General features: G+C 66.0%; 4 protein-coding genes across 20 annotated transcripts in view; 3 read left to right on the top strand and 1 right to left on the bottom strand.

Annotated features, from left to right (window-relative positions):
- Positions 1-11,567, top strand: part of DCTN1 (dynactin subunit 1) — a 68,826-nt gene extending 57,259 nt beyond the window's left edge. For 8 of the 11 annotated variants that reach the window (XM_080589767.1, XM_080589766.1, XM_080589764.1 and 5 more), the window contains 17 exons: positions 749-901; positions 1,467-1,627; positions 2,619-2,787; positions 3,216-3,284; positions 3,801-3,863; positions 3,961-4,110; positions 4,567-4,728; positions 5,046-5,177; positions 5,671-5,799; positions 6,156-6,298; positions 6,903-7,069; positions 8,559-8,573; positions 9,191-9,324; positions 10,176-10,365; positions 10,888-10,964; positions 11,112-11,201; positions 11,295-11,567. In XM_080589767.1, coding sequence (XP_080445893.1) covers positions 749-901; positions 1,467-1,627; positions 2,619-2,787; positions 3,216-3,284; positions 3,801-3,863; positions 3,961-4,110; positions 4,567-4,728; positions 5,046-5,177; positions 5,671-5,799; positions 6,156-6,298; positions 6,903-7,069; positions 8,559-8,573; positions 9,191-9,324; positions 10,176-10,365; positions 10,888-10,964; positions 11,112-11,201; positions 11,295-11,432 — 2,142 coding nt within the window. In that variant the 3' untranslated portion in view covers positions 11,433-11,567. The remainder of the gene's footprint in view (positions 1-748; positions 902-1,466; positions 1,628-2,618; positions 2,788-3,215; positions 3,285-3,800; positions 3,864-3,960; positions 4,111-4,566; positions 4,729-5,045; positions 5,178-5,670; positions 5,800-6,155; positions 6,299-6,902; positions 7,070-8,558; positions 8,574-9,190; positions 9,325-10,175; positions 10,366-10,887; positions 10,965-11,111; positions 11,202-11,294) is intronic. The other 3 variants (XM_080589768.1, XM_080589765.1, XM_080589761.1) reach the window with 1 other exon arrangement.
- A 204-nt stretch (positions 11,568-11,771) lies between these two features.
- Positions 11,772-15,898, top strand: NOP56 (NOP56 ribonucleoprotein). Its single transcript, XM_080589750.1, has 12 exons — positions 11,772-11,855; positions 12,053-12,142; positions 12,315-12,429; positions 12,521-12,682; positions 12,789-12,987; positions 13,216-13,403; positions 13,507-13,658; positions 13,860-13,960; positions 14,301-14,449; positions 14,641-14,762; positions 14,958-15,092; positions 15,316-15,898. The coding sequence occupies exons 1-12, from the start codon at positions 11,853-11,855 to the stop codon at positions 15,496-15,498; spliced, it is 1,599 nt and encodes a 532-aa protein (XP_080445876.1). The 5' UTR covers positions 11,772-11,852; the 3' UTR covers positions 15,499-15,898.
- Positions 15,899-16,234: 336 nt separating this feature from the next.
- Positions 16,235-24,554, bottom strand: IDH3B (isocitrate dehydrogenase (NAD(+)) 3 non-catalytic subunit beta). Of its 7 annotated transcripts, none has more exons than XM_080589752.1 (12): positions 24,454-24,554; positions 24,088-24,189; positions 22,468-22,566; positions 21,528-21,648; positions 21,070-21,130; positions 20,464-20,596; positions 19,868-20,001; positions 19,312-19,414; positions 18,684-18,899; positions 18,491-18,585; positions 18,321-18,381; positions 16,235-16,404 (listed from the first exon to the last, which is right to left on the bottom strand). In XM_080589752.1, the coding sequence occupies exons 1-12, from the start codon at positions 24,487-24,489 to the stop codon at positions 16,327-16,329; spliced, it is 1,239 nt and encodes a 412-aa protein (XP_080445878.1). In that variant the 5' UTR covers positions 24,490-24,554; the 3' UTR covers positions 16,235-16,326. The 7 variants fall into 7 exon arrangements, with proteins under 7 accessions (XP_080445878.1, XP_080445880.1, XP_080445881.1 ...); XM_080589754.1 differs by having other exon boundaries at positions 16,235-17,931; positions 18,684-18,830; XM_080589755.1 differs by having other exon boundaries at positions 18,684-18,830.
- On the top strand, positions 16,517-17,771 carry LOC308194709 (uncharacterized protein; the record flags this gene model as incomplete). Its single annotated transcript, XM_080590909.1, has 3 exons — positions 16,517-16,625; positions 16,765-17,567; positions 17,619-17,771. The coding sequence occupies 3 exons, from the start codon at positions 16,517-16,519 to the stop codon at positions 17,769-17,771; spliced, it is 1,065 nt and encodes a 354-aa protein (XP_080447035.1).
- Positions 24,555-24,701: the final 147 nt, after the last annotated feature.

Here is a 24,701-nt window from a genome sequence, read left to right as displayed (position 1 = left end):
GGGGCTGGGCTGTGGTGCTCCTGCCAGCAGTGGAAACACTGAGGCAGCTGCTGGGATCTGGGGGGAATACGGGGCACGTGATGGGGGGAGCAAGATCCCAGCACGGGGGACACAGGCTGTCGCTGGTGTGAGGGTGGACGCGGGCAGGGAAGGCTTAATGGGGCAGAGCGGTTTGATCAAGAAAAAAACCATCTCTGGTTCTGTGTGGTTTGTGTGCCAGTGGGTTGGCACAGGCCAGTGCAAACTGTCCTGCTCTGCTCCTGGCCGTGCTGCACCCGAAAGGCCCTGAGATATTTTCATTGCCTCTGCTGCCCGGCAGCGGGGCTGGGGGGGGCTGGTGTGACACAAATCAGCTGTCGCCGCTGGGGAACAGCGGGTGCCCTTCTCCCAGCAGAAACGTCAAACTTCTCCAATGCTCACCGCTGTGCAAAAAGGGATGTTTTCTTCTCAAAGCGTGCTCAGAGCTGGCAGTGTTAGCATTGTTCTTTATCCCACTGTGCATGCCGTCTGGGAAGGAAGAACGCTTGTGAGCACAGCGGCGTGGTGTACCCTGACTTCTCTGGGGCCAGAGCTCCAGAGCAGCCCCCGGGCACTTCCACAGGGCAGCCAGTCGGCAGTGATAAGGCAGGGAGAGTGGGGGTAGCTGTGTCCCAGGAGCAGGGAGGCTCCGGGTCCCTGCTGCACTGAGCGGGCTGGGACGCGCTGAGCCGGAGAGGGGTCAAGCGGGCTCTTGGGCTGTGTGCTGCAGGCCATCGAGATGGAGCTGCGCCAGATGGAGGTGCAGCAGGCCAACCGGCACGTCTCCCTCCTCACCTCCTTCATGCCAGACAGCTTCCTGCGCCACGGAGGGGACCACGACTGCATCCTGGTGCTGCTGCTCATCCCTCGGCTCATCTGCAAGGTGGGACGGGTGCCACGGTTTCAGCCTGCCCTGGGGGTTAGGCTTCCTCAAGAGCTCGCGTTAATTCTTGTGCTGAAGCTCTGGGCTGGGGTTATCTCCTGGGCTGGGCTGATGGGGCTTGGAGCATCTTCAAACCCACCGGGCCTAACCAGGAGGTGGTGGCTGTGCCACAGCTCTGGGGGAGATTTTCTTTCTGTCCCGCGTAACTTTGGCATTTTGAACGTTTACTTGTTTGAGAGCTTTCAAAATTGCCTGGGAGGAGGAGGGAGCAGAAATTCCTGCCTCCAGGCAGTGACAGATCGGTGTCTGGAGCACTCGTCTGTGATGCCAGTGGCTCGGGTCTGTCAATGCAGGGCGGGCTGTCAGCCTTGGTGTCTTGCAGCGCTGACCGGACTGGTTGGCTCTCTGCTGTCCCTCTTGTTCTCCCTCTGGACTCAGAAATCTTCCCCAGGAAGCTTGCTTGTCTGGGGGTAGGGGTGCAGGGGGGAGTTCGTCAGGTCCGTGACTAAGTGGGACAGGTCAGAGCGGGCAAAGGGGGATTCTGAAGGTTTGTCCTCCCCAACAGGCCGAGCTGATCAGCAAACAAGCTCAGGAGAAGTTTGATCTGAACGAGAACTGCGCAGAGCGTACCGGCCTCCGGGGCGCCCCGGGAGAGCAGCTGAGCTTTGCTGCAGGGCTGGTGTATTCCCTGAGCCTCCTGCAGGCCACGCTGCACAAATACGAGCAGTGAGTACCCAGCTGCCCCCAGCCCTCGTTCCCACCCACTTCACCCTCTGCAAGCACAGAGCTCGTCTGGAAGCACGGAGCTCCGCAGCCCCGCAGCAGGGCCCGGACCCTGCTGGAGCTGAAGTTTGGGCAGTCAGGCTGGAAAAAAGCTGAGGGGCCCCGTGTCTTGCCCTGCGGTGGGGTGGTCGCTTCTGTTGCATCTCCTTCCTCATTTTCTTCCCAAGAACTGACACATGGGGGACTCAAATCTCTAGCATGCATTGCTCATTCTTCAGCTGCGTCTGCGTGTCTTTAGGTCAGGATTAGCCTTGGTGCATTGATTTTTATTTTCCATCTCTCCTACATCACAGTCTTCTTGCTGAGCTTAATTGTGTCTGGGATTCACTCTGGGCTTCAGGCTCCCAGCCCCGTCTGTCCCCACGCAGCCCAGTCCCCCCTTCCGCAGGTGCCCCGTGCTCAGTTCCACGGGAGAGCTTTCCCAGAGCGTCACTGAACCCTTGGTGAACGTGCTCCAAGGCCTGGCCGTACATAGCTGCAGCATGGAGGCTTTCCTTGGGGGCTGGCTCTTGCCTTCGGGGACCAAAACGGCTGTGGCGAGGCACAGCTTCCACCTTGAGGTGTGCCTGGATTTGCTCCCAGGAAGGCGGCTCACGTTGAAGTAGAGGGCTGAAAGATCCCGTAGCTCCTGCGCCAGCGTGACTGCTGAACCCCTTCCATTGCTGGGTGGCAGATCTTCTCGTGTCTCCTTAGAGACTGGACTGCTCTGCTCTGGGGCTCCCTTTCCCTACAGCTCCCCGGCAGTCCGTCTCATGCCCTGGTTTTCTACGGATGTTTTGTCCTCCCACAGCCTCTCCCTAGCTCCCGTGCTGGTCCGCCTGCTGGCTGAGGCTGGCACCTCGAGTGCTCCGGGGTCGGCACCCAGAAGCACAGCCCCTGTCGGTGCCGTGCGCCTGTCCCGGAGCGGCTGACTGTGCCTGCGTTCCCTTCCCAGGGCGCTGAACAAGTGCAGCGTTGAGGTCTATAAGAAGGTGGGGATGCTGTACCCCGAGATGAGCGTCCACGAGCGCTCCCTGGACTTCCTGATCGAGCTGCTGCACAAGGACCAACTGGACGAGACGGTCAACGTGGAGCCGCTGACCAAAGCCATCAAGTACTATCAGGTACCTGTCCGTGGCGCGGGGTAAGCTGCAAATCAGCCTGCGGGCAGCGGTTCCCTTTGGGTGTTTTTTACCTTCAGAGCGTGCAGGACGTGAGCCTGTGACACTGTCACCTGGGGGCTGTGTCCTCTGTCCCCGGGAGGATGCGGGCAGGAGGGACGTGGTTCCCCCGTCCCAGGCTCCTGCAGCTCTGCGGGCGGGTCAGGGTCGCTGACCCTTTTGGGCTAAAGGCTGTCGGCTCGGTCGGGGGGCAGGGTGTTGGCAGGGGATCTGGCGGGGGTCATTGCAGGAGGTTTCGCTTCAGTTGAAAGTTAGGCCAAAACCTCGGTGTTTGTTCCTGTTACGTATTTCCTCATTCGGTTTATTTGCTTGCGTGTGTGGAAACTTTGGAGGGGTGATGATCTCTGCTGTGCTGATCTGTTTTCACCTAGCACCTGTACAGCATCCACCTGGCCGACCAGGCTGAGGACTGCACGATGCAGCTGGCTGACCACATCAAGGTGAGGTGGTGCCAAATAACCTGAGTGTCCTTGTCGCTTCTTGTCTGCCTCTGCCCCCCAGATCCCTTGAGATCATTCTGTGAGTTGAGGTGCCCCTCTGCCCCCGCCTCCCCTCGCAGGCACTGTGGGGCAGCACAGCCACGCTGCAGGTTCCCAGCTCGGGGAAAGGGGAGGGCAACCCGGGCCCCTTGCCCTGCAGACATTGCCGGGAGAGAAGAGCAGCAAGGAGGGTGCAGGGAGCCCCGTGTCTGGGAGGGAGCGTCGTGTTTCCCGAGCTGTTGTACTCCCTGGGCTTCAGAGGGGAGCACAGGTGTCTTGTGCCCCACAGAGTAAAGCAAAAATTGATTCAGTGCCTCAAACTTCTCTTCTCCCGGAACACCTGGAGCCCTGGCAGCGTGGCATATAGAGGGCTTGTCCTGAGACACCCGAGACCAAAGCCCCAGCTTGTCCTAGGGCAGCTGCCCTGCCTGGTCTCCGTTGCCATGAGCTCACGGTGCCTGTGCTTGTGCTCCGCAGTTCACCCAGAGTGCCTTGGACTGCATGGGCGTGGAGGTGTGCAGGCTGCGAGCCTTCCTGCAGGTAGGAGTGCCCGGCGCTGGCTCTGCTGGGTGGTGCTGGGTTCCCCCACGGATGGGCCCTCGGTCAGTTTTCCTGAGGTCCTTTCACTGCACCCCAGGCTGGGCAGGAGGCGTCCGACCTCGCCATCCTCCTCAAGGACCTGGAGACCTCGTGCAGCGACATCCGCCAGTTCTGCAAGAAGATCAGGCGCCGCATGCCGGGGACAGACGCCCCGGGGATCCCCGCGGCGCTGGGCTTTGGGCAGCAGGTGAGCTGGGCAGCAGGCAGGGAGCCCGAGCGCTGCTCCCCGTGGGGCCACGGCCACGTGCTGGGAGCTGCGGGCTGGGCTGGGCTGGCACCAAGAGCATTCAGCTCGCTGCTCTCCTCCTCGCCAGCTCCACGGAGGGAGCACGCTGGCAGGCCGTGCCCTGCATGAGCCAAGCAGCAGCACAGGGACGGAGTATCTCTGGGCTTTACGTTCTAGTCAGGGTGGAGATGTGGCCTTTGTAAGCTACTCTTCTCTGCTAGCCTTGAGCTTCTTTCTGTCTTTCCTGGTGTTTTCCATCTTCCTCGCGATCCTTCAGAAGCGTGTTTAATGCCAGGACCTGTTGAACTAGAGGGAGGGAAGCGTTGCGCAGCCGGGAGCCGCAGTGTGTGGAAGAGAGCTGGAGGGCAGCCCCTCTGCTTCTGCCCTCCCTGACCACCCCGCTTTGCCCGGCTCCAGGTGTCGGACACGCTGCTGGACTGCCGCAAGCACCTGACCTGGGTGGTGGCCGTGCTGCAGGAGGTGGCCGCGGCCGGGGCGCAGATGATCGCCCCTCTGGCGGAGAACGAGGGGCTGCTGGCGGTGAAGCTGGAGGACCTGGCCTTCAAGGCGAGCGAGCAGGTGGGAAGCCCCCTCCTCGGCTGTTCCCTGCTGCAGCGGGGGGAGGCCGGCGCACGTCCCTGAGGGCTGCGGACCTGCCCGTGAGCACTGTGGGCCTGGGAGGGCCTCGGGGAGCCTGGCAGTGAACTCCTGGAAGGTGGCCGGGGAATGCCGAAATGCAGAGCGCTCTGGTCCCTGCTCTGTGCTCTCCTTCCCCACGGCTGGCCTCGTGCTGCAGCCACACCAAGGGGCACCTTGTGGGGAGCCGGGAGGGGGCTGCAGCGCTGGCTGCGAGCTCGGCTGAGGGGCACCTGCAGCTTCCTTCCTGTCCTGTGCAGATCTACGGCACCCAGGGCATCAACCCCTACGAGTGCCTGCGGCAGTCCTGCAGCATCCTCATCGCAACCATGAACAAGATGGCCACGGCTATGCAGGAGGGAGAGTACGATGCTGACAGGCCACAGACCAAGGTGGGCTTCGTCTGCGGCAGGAGCTTCAGGCATTTGAGCATTTGAGCTGCTCTGATTCCCCGCAACTCGGGATCCTGCTGAGGGAGACAAGACCTTTGCGAGGTCTTGGTGCCTCCGAGGTTTCCCCAGGGGCTGACACTGGTGGTGGTGAAGGCACAGGGAATGGTGACCCTCGGGAGAACAAATCCTGAGGTGCAATGCCCCGAGGGTGGTGGTACTAGGACATGGTGCTGAGCACACGGAGCGAGCTGCTGATGTGCTCAGCACGTGGCGCTTGCCCTGGCAGTGCTCTGGGGTACTCTGCTGCTGGTCCCCTGGCAAGAGAAGTCTTCTGGGTGCAAGGGGGGCAGAGACCTGGGGATGGGTGGCAGAGGCCTGCAGGTACAGGGAGGCCAAGAACAGTCCCCCACTTGTCATGTGGTCCATTTGCAATTACCGCAATTCTTCTTAAAATACCGCTATTTGTATCTTGTTCCTCTGGTCTGTGTCGCAGCCCACCCCACCTGCTGACCTGCGGGCCGCGGCTCTTCGGGCAGAGATCACTGATGCTGAGGGGCTGGGGCTTAAGCTGGAGGACAGGGAGACAGTCATCAAGGAGCTGAAAAAGTCCCTCAAGATCAAGGTGAGCCGTTCCTCATTTATCTCTGCCGGCTCTGGGGAGCTGCAGTGCTGCTGCAGCGCTCACGTCCGTGCTCCAGGCGGCGTGTTGCCCCTGGTGCTGGCTGTCTGCAGTCCCGGTCAGATCTCCTGGAAGCACTGTCCCTGTTACCAGGGAGGTGCTGCCTGCTGTGTGACCGCAGCCTGGGGCCTCCCTGCCAGGGACTGCCCCGGCCTTCCCCCAGTGTTCTGGGCGCCGGGCACAGGCACGGCGTGGGCAGGACTGGCGGATTCTGGGCAGGCTCCCCCCAGGCACCACAAGGAGCTCTTTTAGCACGTGCCACCCCCAGGGCCTGAGCCCTCTGATTTCTGCTGCTCCAGGGCGAGGAGCTCAGCGAAGCCAACGTGCGCCTCAGCCTCCTGGAGAAGAAGCTGGACAGTGCGTCCAAGGATGCAGATGACCGCGTGGAAAAGATACAGACAAAGCTGGATGAGACCCAGACGCTGCTCAAGAAGAAGGAGAAGTAAGTGTGAGGTGGGGTTTGTGGGGCTGGGGCTGGCTGCTGGAGGTCTCTGATGGGGACTGCACAGCCTGCATTCCTCGGGCTGGCTGGGAGCGTTTGTGCGTTAGTGCAGGGCGATACTGGGGGGGGATGCGCAGGGGAACCGGTGCGTTCGTGGTGCACAGCAGAGCTCAGGCTGGGAGAGGGATCCTGGGAAAGGCCTTGTTCAAATACCCTTTGTGGACAAGGCCGTTGTCCTGCCGTGTTCTTACTGCCATCGCTGTGCTCCAGGGATCTCTTGCACACGCGGTCTGTTTGCAGAGCAATCCTGCCTTCAGGTGGGGAGGTGCAGCCTGCGCAGGGGTCTGTCCTGCGGGATAAAGGCCGGGCAAACAGCTAAGGGGAAGCTGGGTTCAATATGGGCACACGCTTCCTTTGGGTGATACGTTGCAGCCTGCAGTACTGACTGGTGGGGCTCCAGCTCCCGAGTCAGCAGGCTTGTGCTTGAAACAGCAGCAGCCAGACCCGTGACAGAGCTGGGAGCGCTCCTGTCTTGCTCTGCCCGACTCTTTCCCCCTCGGGAGCACCTCTGATTAGACCTGTGGCTGTGTGCGCTCTTCCCCAGGGAGTTTGAAGAGACCATGGATGCTCTTCAGGCAGACATTGACCAGCTGGAGTCAGAGAAGGTGGAGCTGAAGCAGCGCCTGAACAACCAGTCAAAGCGAACCATCGAGGGCCTGCGCGGGGCTCCTGCCTCCGGGGTTGCCTCCATCGTGTCTGGCATTGCCGGAGGTGTGTGACCATCGAACGCTTCTGCAGCCGCCGTGGGGTGGTGGCAGGCCGCAGAGGGGCAGGATGCAGAGGGCAGGAGCTGTGCAGGGGAATGCCCCCTGCACTGGGAGCAGTGCAGCTCTGCTGCCCAACCTGTCCTCGGGGAGCCACAGCCCTGGTGCTGCTGGCCGGGGACAGGACAGGAGGGGTTTGGGCTCTCGTGGTGATGGCAGTGCCCAGCAGCTCTGTGCGTGGTCAGGCAGAGCAGCGAGGGCACCTTTGTGGAGCCGGCTGGGCCCGTCCTCCCCGCAGGGTGCTCCAGGGGAGCTGCAGGGCTCCGTGCCCTCCCTGCTGCATGCAGCGCCCACCTCTGTGCTGCAGCTCCCCAGGACATGGGTGGGCTCTGCTGTTCGCCTGGCTCGGTGAATGAGAGCCAATTTCCCCTGAAGCCCACAGCAAGGGGCGGGTGATGGTGAAGGACGGGCGATGGCTAAGGTTGCGCTTCCTCGTGCTGCCTAGCAGAGGTGTTAGCGCCTTCTGGGTCACGCTGTGCGGAGAACACCCTATGAAAACTGCCGGGAGGCGAGTACAGAGGCAAAGCAGGGCTGTGGGGTGGCAGAGCTGTGCTGGCGTCTTTGCCAGGAGCTCTGGCTGTCGGGCAGTGCACGGCCTGCTGAACTGGGAGCTCAGGTGTCCTTTGGGCCTGTGCCCAGGGAGGCTGGGGAGCAGCCTGTCCCTGCAGCCCCGGCGGGGCAATGCTCTGCCGGGTCCGTGTGCTGGCCCTCGCGGCCCGACCGGGGCTGGGTGTGAGCCCTGCACAAGGAGGGCAGGGCAGGTCTCAGGCTTGCTCTGGCTGCACCACGAGTGCTGTCAGTTTGCCAAGAGGCAGAGGTCACCCCCCTTTGCGATACTCCTGCCCCCAAAACGCCCCGTGAGGATGCACTGCAGATCCTGGGTGCAGCAGCTCCTGCTTCCTGTGGAGCTGCAGCTTCTCCCTGAGTCGCTGCGGCCACAAGCTCTGGCTCTCTGGGCACCCTGAAGGTGCCACCGGCGTGGTCTGGGTCCTGAGCAGCGTACGCAGTGCTGAGCACTGTGCCAGCACCAGCCTGCACACGAGCGCTGCGTTTTGCTGGGGACGTGCAAAGCCTGAGGGGCCTCGGTGGAGCTGCTCCTCTGCCCCTGAACTGGGAGGCTCTGGCTGAGCGTCTCGGGGCAGGTCAGGGTGGATCCGCACCTCTTCAGACCCCGGGCAAGGGGCAGCAGCTGTGGGCCCACGCGTGTCCCACTTGGATGGCTCACAGCCTGCGGTCCTGGCCGGATCCTGCGGCAGCGGCGCAGAGTCCCGCTGTGCCGGCCGGGGTCACCGCTCCCCGAGCGAGGGGATGGGGCTGGCACAGCACCCAGCCGTGGGGGACCAGAGCCCCTCTGGGCATAGCTCCTTTCAAACCTGATCCTTGGCTTAATTCTGCTTCTTCTCATCTTTCCTCTGCCTCCTCTCCTTGTACCGCAGAGGAACAGCAGAGAGGTACAGTACTGCACCCCAGCATGCGAGTGCTCCCCAGCCCCGGCCGTGCATGCAGGGAGGGACTGCAGGGAGGTGTCCCACGGGCACCCAAGCATGGCCCAGGGCAAGGTCTGGCCAGGGCGGAGGGGGGAAGGAGGGCAGCTCCTGCGCCAGGACGCTCGGGTGCCACGCGGGCTGTGGGGCAGGGGAGCGGGCAGCTGGTGTGCTGAGAGCCCAGGAGGAGCGGGGAGCGTGAAGCTGCTGCGGGGGCAGGCTGCTGTGAGCCCAGCACTGGAGAGAGGGGCCCTGGAGCAGCCGGAGTCCAGGGGGAGCCCCGTGTCTTTGGGCAGTGGGCGACGGGTGCCCGGTGCCAGGGCTGCTGAGGAGCGTGGGTGCGTGATGCTGCCCGGCCCTGCTGGTTTTTGGCCTTTTCCGTCTGAGCAAGGTGTGCAGTGCTGCATGTTCGCGATGGCTCGCGGGGCACCTGGGCGTGCACCAGCAAGCCGTGCCGCTGCTCACCCGGTGCTGCAGACGCGTGTCCCGGTGCCCAGCCCGGTCTGCATGCCTGGCACCCGCTGCAGCTCCCCGGGCCGGGGCGTGGGGGCTGCTGACACCGCTGCTGTTTGTGCCTGCCGCAGGTGTGGGCGCCGGCCCGGCGGCGGGAGGCGGCTCGGGGCCAGTGCAGGTGAAGGACTCGCCTCTTCTACTCCAGCAAATCGAAGCCCTGCAGCTCTCCATCAAGCACCTCAAGAACGAGAACAACCGGCTCAAGGTGAGGTGGGGGCAGCGCCTCGTCCTGCGGCACAGAGCCCAGCCGGGGGCAGGAGGGAGGACGGGGCTGGCTTGGCCTCGGGGAGCGGGGTGCTGCCGTGCTGGGCACCTGGCTGCAGGCGATGTGCTCCCTCCTGCGCCACCGAGCATCTGCCCTGCACGTGGTGGGTTCCCTTGGGGAAGAAGGAGCTGCTGTACGGAGGGGAGCTCAGCCAGGAGAGCTCTGTGGGGAGCTCAACCAGGACGCGAGCGTGCAGGGCTGGCAGCGCCCGGTGCTGGGTTGTCCCTGCCCGGCTCAGCCCCACCACAGCGGGGTCAGGGCGCTGGCTGATGGAGACTGATCAAGTCGTTGATTGATTAATGATTGCACTATGAGGAAATTGGCAAAGCAGCAAATAATCTAATTAGCAAAATAACGTTCCACTGGTATTAATTCATAGACACATAATTATGCAGATTATTATGCATAACTATGAAGACGTTAATTGTAGCTCTTAAATCTGATGAGTCACGTCCGTGGCCGCTGCCGAGTTACCGTTGAGTTTCCGTTCTGTGAGTACCGCGGTGCCGATCTGTTCCCCTGCCCTGAGGCTTACGGACGCTCAGCGGAGGGGCAGTGGCGAGGCGTGCAGGGGCTCCCCTCCGGTGTCCCGGTGTGTTTGGACATCGCCACTGCCACAGGCACCTGGGCTCCCACCCTTGGAAGGTCCACCCGCTGCTGCCTGCTGCTCTTTCTGACTATAATTTTATGTCTTTTGTTTTGCCCCCCTTTTCATTGTCTTTACACCTTGTTTTCTTTGCTCTATTCCTCCCAAATAACTTCTCCTGACCACCTTTACCCATTGGTTCTAGGGAGCCCAGATGAAGATGGAGCTGGCCAGCTTGAAACCTCTGCATGTAGCTAAGGTCTCTGTTGCCAAGAACAAGCACGGAGAAGATCTGGCTACGGTCAGTCTCTATCGCAAGACAAGCCAGCTGCTGGAAACCCTCTACCAGATGAGCACCAACACCAAGGTGGTGGACATGAAGCAGACAAAGTCAGGTAGGTGCTGCGCAACCCCCTCGGGGCTGAGGCAGCTGGGAGCACCACGCAGAGGTCCTCTGTGCCGCGGGGGGACCGTTGGGGGACCGGCACCTCCCGGCCATCCAGCTGGCATCCAGCAGCAGGGTCTGTGTGCCGCAGGGCACGGCTCCAGCCTGTCCCCGTATCCCTGGGAGGGAGGAATGCGGGCTGTGCTGCTTCTGCTGGCCGGGCTTCCCCTGTGCAGCTCTCTTGGCCCAGAGCCGTGGCCCTCCTGTCCCACCAGGTGCCTGGGGACAGCATGGCACCAGCCTGGCGGGCAGGAGGCTGAAGCCGTTTCCCTGTGTCAGGGTGGCTCAGCCTCTTCCCCAGGGTGCTGTGGGCTGAGCCTGGAGCCTCTCATCCCCCCAAACCTCCTCTGGTAGCAAAGAACTGGGGCTGCCTGAGCCGGTGCTCCACAGCGTGGGTCTGTGCCCGCGCACTGTGCTCAGGGCTGGGCGAGATGGGCCCTGCTGGGCTGTTCCTCACGCCCTGCCTTCGCAGGAAGGAGCGCAGCAACGCGCCTGCTGGAGCAGACGGCCCGCCTGTGGTCCCTGAAGACCACCATCGACACGCTGCAGGTGAGGCGGGCCCGGGGGGGTGTCGGGGCGAGGGGTCAGAGGGGGGCTGCCGGGCACAGCCCTCCCCTGCCCCCCGGGGCCAGGTGAGGCCCCTCCAGCCCCCCGTGGGCTCGCGGTGCCGCGGTGTGACGGGGCCGCGCCCCCCAGGCCGACACGCTGCGGGAGGTGGTGCAGCAGCGCCCGGGTGCCAGCGTCCCCACGGCCTTCGGCGTCTTCCCGTCCTCCTCCTTCCTCAAGGTGAGCGGGGGCCGGGCGGGGCGGGGGGGCTGATGGATGATGGTCACCGACCACCGATCAATAACCACCCCCCTGACGGCCGCCGTCCCGCAGGCACAGCGGGAGCAGGAGCAGGGCGCCGCCACCTTCGGGCGCGTGTCGGTGCCGTGCGCGGCCGGGCAGGGCCACACGGAGCGGGTGCTGCTCACCCCGGAGCTGCTGCAGCGCCTGCAGGGACACTTCGTCTGCTGAGACACCGAGACGCCCCCGGACCGGACGGACCCGGACCGGCCCCGGACCGGCCCCGGCCCCGGCCCCGCCGGCCCCCCCCGCCCCGCACCCCGCCCTCTCCCCCGCCTCCCCCCAATAAAGCTCTCCAGCCCCGCGCACCGCGCCTTTATTTACGGGGCGGGGTCACGGAGCGCCGCGGCGGCTGCTATTGGCTGTGGGCGGCGAGGGGCGGGCAGCAGCCGCGCTACCCGGCCCCGATTGGTGGGGGGGGGCAGAGGTGGGCGGGGCCGCCTCGTTCTCCCGATGATTGGCCGGGGCGGTTCGCGCCGATTGGGGGGGGGGGGCAGGCGCGGCCGCCCATTGGCCGCGGGCGGGGAGGGGCGGGCTTCCGGCGCGGCGCGGCCAGTTCCGGGCGGCGGCGGCGGCGGCAGAAGCGGCGGGATGGTGAGCGGGGGGCGCCGCGCCGCATCCGCCCGCATCGGGCCGGGCCCGGGCCCAGGGGGGGCGGGGGCGGCCCCGAGGGGCGCTGCGGGGCCGGGCCGGGCCGGGCCGGGGCCTCTTGCGGGGCGGGGGGCGGGGAGGGCACCGAGCGGGGCCTGCGGCCGGCCCGGCCCGGCCCGCGTGTGACCGGCGGCCCGCAGGTGCTGCTGCACGTGCTGTTCGAGCATGCGGCCGGGTACGCGCTGTTCGCCGTGCGCGAGGTGGAGGAGATCAGCCTGCTGCTGCCGCAGGTACGGGGCTGGGGCGGGGGGACGGGGGGGGGACCGGGGGCACGGGGCCGCCGCGCGCCCCTCCCGGGAGCTGCGGGACCCGCCGAGCCGGGGCCGCCCGCCCGGGGCCGTTCCGCGCCCGCCCCGAGCCGCCACGTGCCGGGCCGGGCCCTCACCTTGGCGCCGCCGGCAGGTGGAGGAGAGCGTCCTCACCATCGGCAAGTTCCACAACGTGGTGAAGCTGGTCGCCTTCGCGCCCTTCAAGTCGGCGCAGAGCGCGCTGGAGAACATCAACGCCGTCTCCGAGGGTGAGCTGGGGGCGCACCGGGGGACGGGGGGGTCTGGCGCGGCACGGCCCGGCCCGGCCCGGCCCCGCTGAGTCGCCCCCTCCCCCCGCAGGGATCCTGCACGAGGATCTCCGTCTGCTGCTGGAGACCTCAATGCCCGCCAAGAAGAAGAAGGCGCTGCTGGGAGTCGCCGACGCCAAGATCGGGGCCGCCATCCTGGAGGAGCTGGGCTACCAGTGCCAGACCGGGGGGGTCGTGGCCGAGATCCTGCGGGGTGAGCGGACAGGGGCAGGGGGATCTCCCGGCCGGGGGCGGGGGGGGCAGCCCGGGGGTGCTCAGCCGCACGTCCCGCTGGGGTGATGACGGAGCTCTCCGTGCAGGGATCCGCCTGCACTTCCATGCGCTGGTGAAGGGCCTCACCGCCCAGTCGGCCTCCAAGGCGCAGCTGGGCCTCGGCCACAGCTACTCCCGGGCCAAGGTGAAGTTCAACGTGAACCGCGTGGACAACATGATCATCCAGTCCATCAGCCTCCTGGACCAGCTGGACAAGGACATCAACACCTTCTCCATGCGTGTTCGGTGAGGGGGGTCCCCGGGCGGGAGGAGCGGCGCGGGTCTCCTCCCCACGCTTACCACAGGCAGCTCGTGCTCCGGCTGCCTGTACAGAACGGGGAGGGAGAGCACGGCCCCGAGTGCACCCCGGCCGGGGAGACCGTGCCCCGGCTGGATTGTGAGCGGGGACACACGCGGGGCTGGCGGGTGGGGGTGTGCGTGGGGCCGGGCTCTGCCCTGACGCTGTTCCTGCAGGGAGTGGTACGGGTACCACTTCCCCGAGCTGATCAAGATCGTCTCCGAGAACTACACCTACTGCCGGCTGGCCAAGTTCATCGGGAACCGCAAGGAGCTGAGCGAGGAGAGCCTGGAGGGGCTGGAGGAGATCGTCATGGACAGCGCCAAGGCTCAGGCCATTCTGGAAGCTTCCCGCTCGTCCATGGGTAGGTGGGGACGGGCAGCGGTGGCTCCGTTGGAGCTCTGAGCTGAGCTGAGTGGGGTCGCTGCGCGGTTGGTGTGCTCAGCCCTAGTGCTCGTCTTGCCCAGGCATGGACATCTCTCCCATCGACCTCATCAACATCGAGAGCTTCTCCAGCCGCGTGATCTCGCTGTCCGAGTACCGCAAGGGCCTGCAGGAGTACCTGCGCTCCAAGATGAGCCAGGTGGCTCCCAGCCTCTCGGCTCTCATCGGGGAGGTGGTGAGTGCGAGTGTGTGCCCCTGGCTCCCCCCGGCCGCGGAGATGATGTCTGAGTTAATCTGTCAATCCACTGAGCCGTGCTGCTGACACTTTTCATTGCTGATCCCGGCCCGGGGGCTGCATGCTGCCCCGTCCTGCCCCGTCCTGCTGGCGTGGGGCTGCGGGACAGGGGCAGCCGTGACCCCCAACTGTTCCTCGCAGGTGGGCGCCCGCCTCATCTCGCACGCCGGCAGCCTGACGAACCTGGCCAAGTACCCGGCCTCAACGGTGCAGATCCTGGGGGCCGAGAAAGCCCTCTTCAGGTACCGCTGCAGGGTGGTTGCGGTGATGGCAGGCCCCTGGGCCGCTGGGTGCGACGGGCCGGGCCCCTGCTGCCTCGGCCGCGTGTGATCAGCCAGCCCCAGCCCCTGAGCGACCACCACGGCTCTGCGTCTCGCCCGGCGGGGCGTGCCGGGTGCCCCGGGCGGCTCTGCCCAGGGCTTACCCTGGAGGTTAGCGGTGCGGCGGGCTGGGAGCTGGGAGGCAGCCCCCGGGTCCCGCCTCGCTGCCTGCGAGCCAGTGCCGGGGCTGGGGGAGGAGCAGCGGCTCCGCCTGGGGCCCCCTCGGCCCTGGGCTCTGCCCTGACGGCTCCCCCGGTTCCAGGGCTCTGAAGACGCGGGGGAACACCCCCAAGTACGGGCTCATCTTCCACTCCACCTTCATCGGGCGAGCAGCCGCCAAGAACAAGGGGCGCATCTCCCGCTACCTGGCCAACAAGTGCACCATCGCCTCCCGCATCGACTGCTTCTCAGGTGCCTGGGGGGCGGGCGGCCGCGGTCCTTGGCGCCCCGCAGCCTCTGCCGTGATGGCGATATTTTTCGTCAACAGCATTTCACTGGGTGAATGGTGACGCCTGTGGTCTGAGCAGAGCGCTGGGGCTGGGGGAGGCGGGTGCGGAATGGGGCAGGGGGAGGGGTGCTGAGCCCCTGTCCTGTCCCTGCAGAGGTCCCCACCAGCGTCTTTGGGGACAAGCTGCGGGAGCAGGTGGAGGAGCGGCTCGCCTTCTACGAGACCGGGGAGCCGCCCCGCAAGAACCTGGAGGTCATGAAGGAGGCCATGGTGGAGGTGAGGCCGTTTGGGGTGGTTGGGCAGGGCCCCGTGTCGGACGTGATGTCAACCTGCCATCCTGACCCGCCGTGGAGGCAAAAAAAACTGATTTAATGAGGCTGATCCGACGGGTGCCGTGGGGAGGGGCTGGGACCAAGTCGCGTGCTGGGAGCCGGTCCCCCCGCTGATGCGCTCGCTCTGCTCCCCTGGCAGGCGAATGAGGTGGTGGCTGAGGTCAAGAGGAAGCAGGAGAAGAAGGAGAAAAAGAAGAAGAAGCGGGAGAAGCGGCGGCTGGAGGCTCTGGCCGCAGCTGCAGAGGAGATGGAGAACTCGGTGCTGGAGGCAGAGGTGAGGGCAGGGGCACCGGGCGGGTGCCTGGCAGGAGGGGGCTGTGGTGACCCTGCTGTGCGGGGGCCAGCTGTTCCTTGCCCTGCAGGGTTTGTGGGGGCGTTAAGCCCCCCAAAACACAGCCCAGGCCCCACAGGTGAGGGAAGCAGCCTGCGTGGACCTGGCATTCGTCTCCTCCCAGGGCTGGGCACAGGCCATTTATTTACACTGGGTTTCCCTTCAGGAAAACGACATAGAGCCCATTAAAAAGAAAAAGAAGAAGAAGGAGCAGGAGCCCCTCTCAGAGCCCGAGGAGAACGGGCTGGAGGAAGATGCCTTGCCCAAGAAGAAAAGGAAACAGACGGGAGAGGCTGCCCAGCTGGAGAAGAAGAAGAAGAAGGCGGCCAAGGACTTGGAGGAGGACTAGGGGAGCAGGAGCTGGAGCAGGGCCGTGCTCCAGCAGCGCAGACTCTTGGCCTGGCAGGAGCTCAGCTCGGCACGGCCGCGGCCCCTTGCCTGCCGTCCCGGGGTTCCCGGCAGCTGCATGCCCCAGAATGTTACTCGGCGGGGCGGCCGCATTAAAGGCAGTTTGGCACCTCGGGGTCTGGGTGCGTCCATGGGCCAGGCCCAGGTGCCAGCAGCCTCCACGGCAGCACGTGGAGGCCTGAGCCTCGCTGAGCCCCGCTGTGCCTTACGCAGCGTTGCCTCCTCGAGCCCGTTTTGGGCTGGCTCTGGCTGCGTGCTGCCTGTCCCAGCACCCACAGCGTGCGCAGCAGGGGCAGGAAGTTGCTCGGTGTGACTGAACCTCAATAAAGGGCTGAGGGTGCCGTCGGTCGCCTCTGTCTGTTGTTCTGCTGCAGCTGCAGTGGCTGAAGGCCTGGGAGAGGCAGGGGGAGGCCCCAGCGTTCCTTTGCTCCTTCTTGCCCAGGCGGGGGGGCCGGGCTGCCCCCTGCGCCCAGCAGCACCCTGCAGCCCTGCCCCTCCTGCCCCAGCTCACCCCCAGGAGGGGGCCCGCTCCCTGCCAGCAGCAGCCCAGGGACCACCAGCACAGCGACCACCACGAGTCGTGGTCCCGCTGGAGCAGACGATGCGGCGTGGATGGCGCCGTGCCCCCCACCCCCTGCTGCGTCCCTTGGGTCAGTGCACACCCAGAGCCCCCCATCGTGCTGCAGAGGCCGGTTTATTACAGGGAAACAATAAATTACCAGGCAGGCAGAGCGGGCGCCCCTGGGCTGCCCAAGGCCGAGCAGCAGCCCTAGACATCCAGGGCTGCTATCACCGCTTGGGTGAAGTCCAGGGACGTGGCGTATCCACCCATGTCCGCTGTGCGCACCTGCAACAAGAGGGGAGCGTCAGCACCGCCGGGCTGCGGGGCCGGGCCCCCCCCAGGCCCTCTGAAGCCCCCGTCGGTGTCCCCAGCGCTGGTGTCCCTGCGCCGTGGAGCCATGGGGACACCCGTGGGAGCAGGGTGCGGGAGGCTTGTCAAGCCTGGATCGCGCAGCATCAGCCCCCCGGGCTTTGCTGCTGTGTCTGACACCGCAGGGCTGGGGGTGTGTGCGGGGCCGGGCGTCCAGCCGCCGGCTTCAGCAGAGGCCAGCGCCGCTCCCGCTGCTCTGAGAAGCCCCCACGGGGGCTGCTGGGGGCTGCAAAGGAAGGGTGGTGCCTGCCTCTGCGCCCGGAAGGCTGCGGTAAGCGGCTGCGGTAAGAGCAGCGCTCCCTGGGCAGAGCTGCGCCCCGGCAGGCCGGAGGGAGGGTGAGGGACCGGGCCCCCAGCTCCAACAACCGGCGTCCGGCCCCTGGAGCCCTGCCTCGGGTCCCTGCCAGGGCTGGGGCCGACCCGCACCTCGCCGCGACCCTGCAGTGCGGGGCAGGGCGGGGGGCGAGCAACCCTGCGGGAAACGGCAGCCGGGCGGGCAGGGCTGCTGGGCAGCGTTGGTCCCTTTATTTGCAAACGCGGATACAAAGCACGGCCCGCACGCAGGCCCCACTCGCTCCCTCGCGCGCGGGGCAGTGGCTGGCTGCCCCACGGGCCTGCCCAGTGCCTGCAGCCCGGCCCCACGGCACCGCGGGGCCCAGCCCCGGGGCCTGCAGCGGCAGCGCGCCCACCCCGGGCACTGCGAGCAGCCTGCTCTGCCTGGGCCTCCTGCACTGCTGTGCCCGCGCCTCCTGCACCGCTGTGCCCACGCCTCCTGCACTGCCCTGCCTGGGCTGGGGGGGGCTCAGCTCACAGCCCCAGGCCCCCACGGCCTCCAGGCCCCAGCCCCTCGCAGAGCCGGGGCAGAGCAGCAGCCCCCGGCCTGCAGCAGGTGCTGGGGGCCGTCAGCGCCCACACCCCACAGCCGCCTGCCGCCGGACGCGGGCTGCCCGTGCTGCGCGAGCCCCTTTCCCTTCTGCATCCCCGGGCGCGGGGCCTCAGCCCTGCGGGCCTGTTTATTGCTAAAGCCTCTGCGGGCAGGGGAAGGCTCCCACAGGACCCCGGCCCCGCTGAGCTGCCTGCCAGGAGCCGTGCTGGGCGCTGCCCATCACCTGGCACCCCCCCGGCTACGGGGAGAAGGGGAGACGGAGCCGACGCGAAGCCGGGGGGCTGGGAGCCCCCCCAGTGCCAGCCACGGGTGGGTGCTGGGCTGGGGAGGAGGCGAGCCCCCTCCTCCCCAGGGACCCGGCAGCCGGGGGGCGGGAGGGGGAAGGCGGCGCTGCTAGGCCTTAAGCTGGGGAAAGCTGGTGGAGGGCGCGGAGAAGTCCCAGGGCTGCCCGCGGGCGAGCGGGGCTCCTAGGCCCCATAGTGGGGGTGCAGGTTGTCAATCACAGACTTGACGAAGTCAGAAGTGGTGCAGTAACCGCCCAAGTCCCGTGTCCGAACCTAAAAATCCAACACAGGGAAGGGGAGAAACAAGGGAGAAACGTGATCGTGAACTGAGCGCAATGACCGTGAGCAGGGAGAGGAGGGCAGCTCCCCTCTGCGCACCCTGCCGAGACCCCAGCGGGGCAGCAAGCTGGGAAGAGGCCGCCTGGCGTCCCCCAGAGCTCCGCGAGGCAGCAAACGCTAAGGACAGCACGAGACAAGCACAGAGGGGCCGACTACAGCACGGCTGCACGCACACAGGTTTCTGAGCTGACGGCCGGGGAGGGAGCTGGGTGCGGAGGTCGGGGGCCGGCGCTGGCCGTAAGGACGACGCAGCGCCGCGCTCCGCCACCACCGCTCACACGGAAGCTACAGACACACGCCGGGACCGGCTGCCCAACACTCACTTTTCCGACTTTGATCACCTTCTTCACCGCGTCCGCAATCAAGTTGGAGTGAAATTCCAAGCTAGGGAATGAAAGCAGCCGCAGGTCAGCCCCTCGCTGCCAGTCTGCACCCCCCCCGGCTGCCCCCCCCCCCGTCCCCCCATCCCCTGCCCCCCCCGGCGGGCCCTTACTTGAGGTGCCGCAGCATGTTGGCGGCCGAGAGCAGCATGGCAGTGGGATTGGCAATGTTCCTGCCCACGGCCTGGGCGAATGGGTGCCGGGCGCCCTGCAGGAGGAGAGGCCCGGTGAGGGAGCAGCCCCGGCAGCGCGGGGTGCTGGGGAGGGACGGCAGCCTGCGGGCAGCCCGGCAGAGCCCTCCCTCACCATCTCGAAGACGGCGTACTCGGCGCTGTAGCTCTCCCCGGGCACCACGCCGGCACCGCCCACCAAGCCAGCCGCCAGGTTGTCGATGATGTTCCCGTAGAGGTTCGGCATGACCAGGACATCGAACTGGTAGGGGTTCTGCACCAGCTGCGCGGAGGGAAGAGGCGGGTGTGAGCCCTGCACAGCAGTCCTACCCAACACAGGCAGCAGGCAGCCCTCGGGACAGGGAGGGTTCATGACTCTGTATCCAAAAACATCCCCAGATGTGGTCAAGTGGCAGCTGGCAGAGCCCTGCTGAGAAGGGCTGGGCGCCCTGGCATCCAGGCAGTTTTGCAAGCCTCTACCAGACGTGAGCTGCACATGGCCCTGCCAGCTTCAGTCCCTGCAGCTCCTGCCCTCAGCTGGCGCAGAGCAGGGAGAGGCCCAGCAGCACCCAGTCCGTGCTCCCTCGTGCAGGGAGCAAACCTCAGGCCGGGGCACGGTGACCACCTGGGCCTACCAAGCCGTCAGCAGCAGCAGCTTTTCAGGTTTCACACAGGTGTTTTGAATCCCCTCGCTCAGCAGGGGAAGCAGCAGGAGGTGCAGAATGGCTCTGGGACGGGGTAGGGCAGGGAATCAGGATCCTCACCTGCATGCAGCAGTTGTCAATTATCATGGTGTCAAACTTGATCTTGGGGTACAGTTCTGCCACTTCCTCGCAGCACTGCAGGAACAGCCCGTCACCTAATTTCCTGAGACACAGCAAACACAGTGAAGGTCCTGCAGGACCGCAGTAAAATCATTGCAGAAGCAGGTAAAGCGGTGTCCCACCACAGCAGGGCACAGGAGGGCCGGCAGCCCTAGAGCACCCCCCACCCAAAGCCAAAGCGGCGGTGAAGTCGGGGCCCAGGGGAGCAGAGACCAGCTTGCAGTGCCAGAGCTTGTCCCCTTCTCAGCTGACAGCCCGCAGGATGCAGCTGTCATGGCTCAGCGAGGCTCGTGCTAGAGCCGAGCCCATACAGAGAGGGGGACGGGGCCGAACACTGCTGCCAGGAAAAGCCCAACCCCTCTGCAGCCAGACGGGCACCTGCCACTGCTCCCATCGGGACGAAGAGCTGGGAGCAGCAAGGCCTGCAACGTGACGGCAGTCGCGTGTCCGACAACCAGTGACGAGCGCCCCCCAAACCCGCTCCCACAGCACTCACATAATGTTGGCTTTGTGCACGGCCGTGACCTTAGAGCGCCCTTTTTTGGTGGCGAAGTCAAAAGCGAACTTGGCAATGCGCTGCGACTTGGCCCGGGTGATGATCTTCAGGCACTCGATGACCCCCTTTGCGCTCTGGACACAGAAGGGGTGTGAGCAGCCGTGGCGTGCACCGGGCAGCCCTGCCTCAGCGCTTCTCTAGCTCACCGCCCCGCGCCACTGAGCCCCAGTGCGCTCAGACACAGACGAGGAGCCTCTGCCCAACGCTGGATCTCCTCTCACCAGGAGGTTCCTCAAACCCACGGTGCCTTTCCTGGGCCCTATCCCTCCTGCAGCCCGTCAACGTCCCTGCTGGGGTCTGCACATATTGGGATCACCAAGCGCTCTCCAGCCCATCTCCTACGCCCATCACTGCCCCCTGGCACATCGCTGCAGCTTCAGCCAGTTCCTCGGTCGTGCTGACCCGGTACGGAAAGCAGGACCGTGGCCCAGCAGCAAGGAAAGCCCCCCAACGCGGGGCAGGTGTCCCCGTCCCTCAGCGAGGCCAGCGGTGGCCCCAAAGCAGAGCAGCTGCGCGCTGGAGGGCGGCTCCCGTACCTCGTGCTCCAGCGAGCTGTACTCCCCCTCCGTCTGCTCACGAATGATCACGAGGTCCAGGTTGTTGTGGCGTGTTTTATAGCCTGGCAAGCTCTTCACATGGACAACATTTGCAAACAAGTCTAATTTGCGCCTGCAAGAGAAGCAGCAGCAGCAGCAGGGTCAGCACCTCGCCGCGAGCTATGCCTGGGGCAGTGGGGGCGCCCTGCAGGTGCTGCGGTGACGGCTGGTGACGGTGCCACCACGTCTCCATCTCGTCATCCCGCAGCTACGGATCCATCCACCCCCGCCTTCGTGGATCGAGAGCTGGCCCCACCTCGTCACAGCAGTGCTCTGACAACCCCGCATCCAGGCAGGCCACCGCTGCCCATTTTCCAGCCACCCTCCCTCTCCTCGCCAGGACCCCCAAAAAAGCAGGAGGGGGGGGCACTCAGCAGGGGCAGCTCCCGGCCAGACTCTCAGATCCTTCCCTCCCCGGCAGCACACTAACTGCCCGCCTGTCCTTCGGCCCCAGCTCGCCGCCAGGACACAACCGATCGCACTGTGGCTGTCCCACGAGCGCGGGATGTGCCCAGCCCCGGCAGCCGAGCAGGGCGCTGAGCTCACCTGAGTCTCATGTCGTAGGAAGCCAGCTCGCCCTTGTACTCCATGGGGGTGTGGATCTTGCCTGCGGGGATATTGAGCAGGAGTAAGAACAGGGAGCGCGCTGACGGCCGCTAAGGACATGGCCTGAACCCGGGCACGACAGCAGCAGGGGCTGGGGGGCTTTCAGCAGAGTCTTGGCCAAGCGAGGAGACCGGCCTCGCGCTACGGGAGCCAGGCGAGATCCTTTGTTCCTCTAGCCTGTGCCAGATCTTCCTTCAGAAGCAGAAGCTGGATACAACATCCCCATTCATAAGCTAAGGAAACCAAGTACGGGTAGTCTGCCTCTGCTTACAGACACCACGCTTCCTTCTCCAGGGCTAATCCTGCCCTCCGAAAGCATCTAATGGTGTTCGAGTTAAGAAAACATCTTCCTCGGGCAAAGCCGGAGCCCCTCCGTGGCGGGCAGGCGCTGTCCTTACCTATGAGGGCCACCTTGCTTTCCTTCATGGAGTCCACCACCTGATCCAGCTTCTCCTCCGAGGCCATGTTCTGCACCTCGCTCAGGTGGTGCTCGTCGAAGACCACCGGCACGCTGGCAGCCTGCAGCAGGGAGGCAGCACGGGAGCCACGGCCCGCAGCACCGCAGCACCGCCGGGGATGTTTTACACACACTGCAGAGGGGCACTGGCTGCACGGCCCAGAGCGCTGGGGCGTGAAGCCTTAAACCAGCCTCGGGGAGAGGAGGGAAGCGACCGCGGGCTGTGCTGGGCCTGGCGCTCAGGGCCACGTCTTCCATTTCAGCCCCAGCTGAACAACAGCGGCGTTTGCTGCCACCGCTAGCGCCAGAACTCCCGGAGCGTAACCACAGCTCCAGGCACACAACTGGCAGCCGGGCAGGCAACGCCGCGCTCTCTTCCTGTGACGCGACGCAGCCTGTCACGCGCCAGAGGCCAGAACTGTTCACTGCCAGCTCCCGCCCCGAGTTCTGACATGGCCGCGGGAAAGCAGAGCTCCTCGACAATGAGGATCGTGGCCAGAAGCCCGTAACGGGGCCCGGACAGCCGGGCGGTGGCAGCGCCGCGGCCACGTTCCCAGCAGGAGCGGTGGGACCCGCGTCCTGCCCAGGACCAGCCCGGATCGTCCCGGTGCCCGCCACTGCCTCAGCAGAGGGGAGAGGAGCACGCGGGCCGTGGGGGCAGCACCGCTCGCTCCGTGGCACAGCTCCGGGCTGGGAGCGCCTTCACGCCAAAGACTGAAACTCTTTGCAAGAGCTGAATCTATGCACGGGAAGGGCAAAGCCCCGGGATCCTCACACCCCTGCAGCTCCTGCGCTGCAGCCCACGGGCACGGCACTGCCTCAGCGGTTCCGCAGCTGCTGCCCCCCCCCGGCCCCGTCCCACCGGGGGCAGCAGCCGTTACCTTGAACACCTCCTTGACGGCGTGCATGAGCTCCGGGCCCACGCCGTCCCCGGGCAGCATGGTGACCTGGAAGGTGCCCTCCGGCTTGGCGTTTTCCGACTGCAGGGAGAGCAGAGGGCACTTAGAGCTCCTGCCGCCCCCCGGGGCCGCGATCCATGTGCGAGCCCCAGCCTGCACACCGCAGGACGGAGGAGGACTTCCAGCCTGGAAAACATCCACGCTGGCTGCAGAGTTCTCGGTAACAGAACCTGACTGCGGTGCTAGCCCCGAGCTGCCCCTAGAGCCCCTCCTGCCCCTCCCCGGGCACCCACCGAAGCGGCGCTGGAACATCCCCGGGCTTTTGTGCCAGGACAGAGTCTGAAAGCATTAAGCAGAGTCAGCCCCAAGGTAATCCTCGAGCCACCCCCCAAGCACCTCCGCATCAGCACTGCTGCCCCCCCTTCGCTGGATCCTATTTTTACACCCTCCTTTTACTGATCCCGCCCCTGCAGGCAGTAATTCCCTGCACAGCCGACACGAGACTTCACAGAACCAGCCGCAGACGGGGCGGTCTCAGGAGGAGACAAGAACTGCACCTGGCAACTCAACTGGGCAACAAAGCACGTACAGAAAAGGTAACGCCGTGCGGCGTGGGACGTGCACGTGTCAGCGATACGAGGTGCAGGCAAGCGGAGAGGCAAAATGGAACAGCAAGGGCGAAACGAAAGACGAGAATCTCTGCTTTTGTCTGTTTTGGAGAACACAACCCTGGAATCAAGCTGCAGGGCGGAAAACCTCGCCAAGTCAGCGTCGAGAAGGGGCAGAGCACGTGCAGATGCAGCCCCAGTGCTGAGCCCTTCCTTTCAGTGTCTTAAATACTAACGCAGGACACCTCTGCCTGCAGACGGGACAGGACAGAAGCTGTCCTGTCAGCCACGACATGACAAACAGGACGTCATCCCACTGCCTGGTGCTCCTGTTGTTTGCTCCGTCCTCACTCCTGCAGAGAACAGCCTGCTGCTCCATCACGGCTCTCCTTTTCAGACCATAAGGGGTAAACCACGCTCCTACGCGCTAAGCTACTGCTCACTCCTACCTTATCTGACCTCTACTAGTGACCGCACACTACTGCACAGGACACTGCACGGTAGTTACTATAATTACGCACACCAAAGTTAGGATGAAGCAACATGAAGCAGACCAAGACGCCTGTCAGTACCGCAGCCCTGTGCTCTGGCTGCACCGACCCTGCAGCAGCCAGCGGCAGGCGGGCAGCCTGCGGGGACAGGGACAGGGACTGGCACCACGCAGGCACCGCGGTGGGATGCAGGGGCGGTGGATGCAGGGACGCAGGCACAGCGGATGCAGGGCCGGCAGGACGCAGACACAGCGGATGCAGGCACAGCAGGACGCAGGCACAGCAGGACGCAGGCGCTCCCCAGGCCCTGCCCCACGCCTTTTGGGCCGTCACCCCGCTCCTGCTCCTGCTCCAGCTCCGTGCCCTCTGCCTGCACGCGTCCTCCTCCGGCAGCTTCTCGCAGGCCTGCCCAGCGCAGCCCCAACCCGAGGAGCTGTGCCGGGCCGAGCCCCCCCCGCCCCCCGCCCCCCCCCGCGGCTCGGGGAGCACCCCCCGGCCCTCACCTTGCCCCGCGGGGCGTCCCGGAGGGCGGCGGGGGCGCTCAGGGCCCGCCAGGCGCCGAGGCTGCGGGCACGCAGGAGGCCCTGGGGGACGCGCAGGAGGCCCTGGGGGGGGGGCGGCAGGCGGTGAGCGGCGGCCGGTGGACCCCGACCCCCCCCCCCCGCTCCTCCCGGCCCCAACCCCGGCCCCCCCAGCCCACACCGCCCCCAGCCCCAGCCCCCTGACCCCAACCCCCCTCACCCCAGCCCCCCCCCGGCCCAGGTCGCCCCCGACCCCCCCCCCAAGCAACCCCAGCCCCAGCCCCCCCCAACCCCAGCCCCAGCCCCCCCGGCCCCGGCCCCAAGCCCGGTCCCCGCCGCCCCCCTCACCCCGGCCGCCGCCCGCCCCGCGCCGAGCGCCGCCATGTTGCCGCCCCACAATGCAGCGCGGCTGGGGAGAGGGGCGGGGCTTGGGGGTGGGCGTGGTCTGCGATGTGGGCGGGGCTTCACGGAGCCCCGCCCCCAGGAACGGCCCCTTAGGGCCTCAGCCCCCCCCCAGCCCCCCCTCCCCACCCCCCCCAGGCCTCTGAGACCGCCCCCAGACCCCCCCGGCCCCCAACCAGCAGCCCCCCAAGGCA

The sequence above is a fragment of the Anser brachyrhynchus genome (genome assembly GCF_964034855.1).
Source record: "Anser brachyrhynchus genome assembly, chromosome: 4".
Taxonomy (NCBI): Eukaryota; Metazoa; Chordata; class Aves; order Anseriformes; family Anatidae; genus Anser; species Anser brachyrhynchus.
This window is presented reverse-complemented; position numbering and strand designations above follow the sequence as displayed.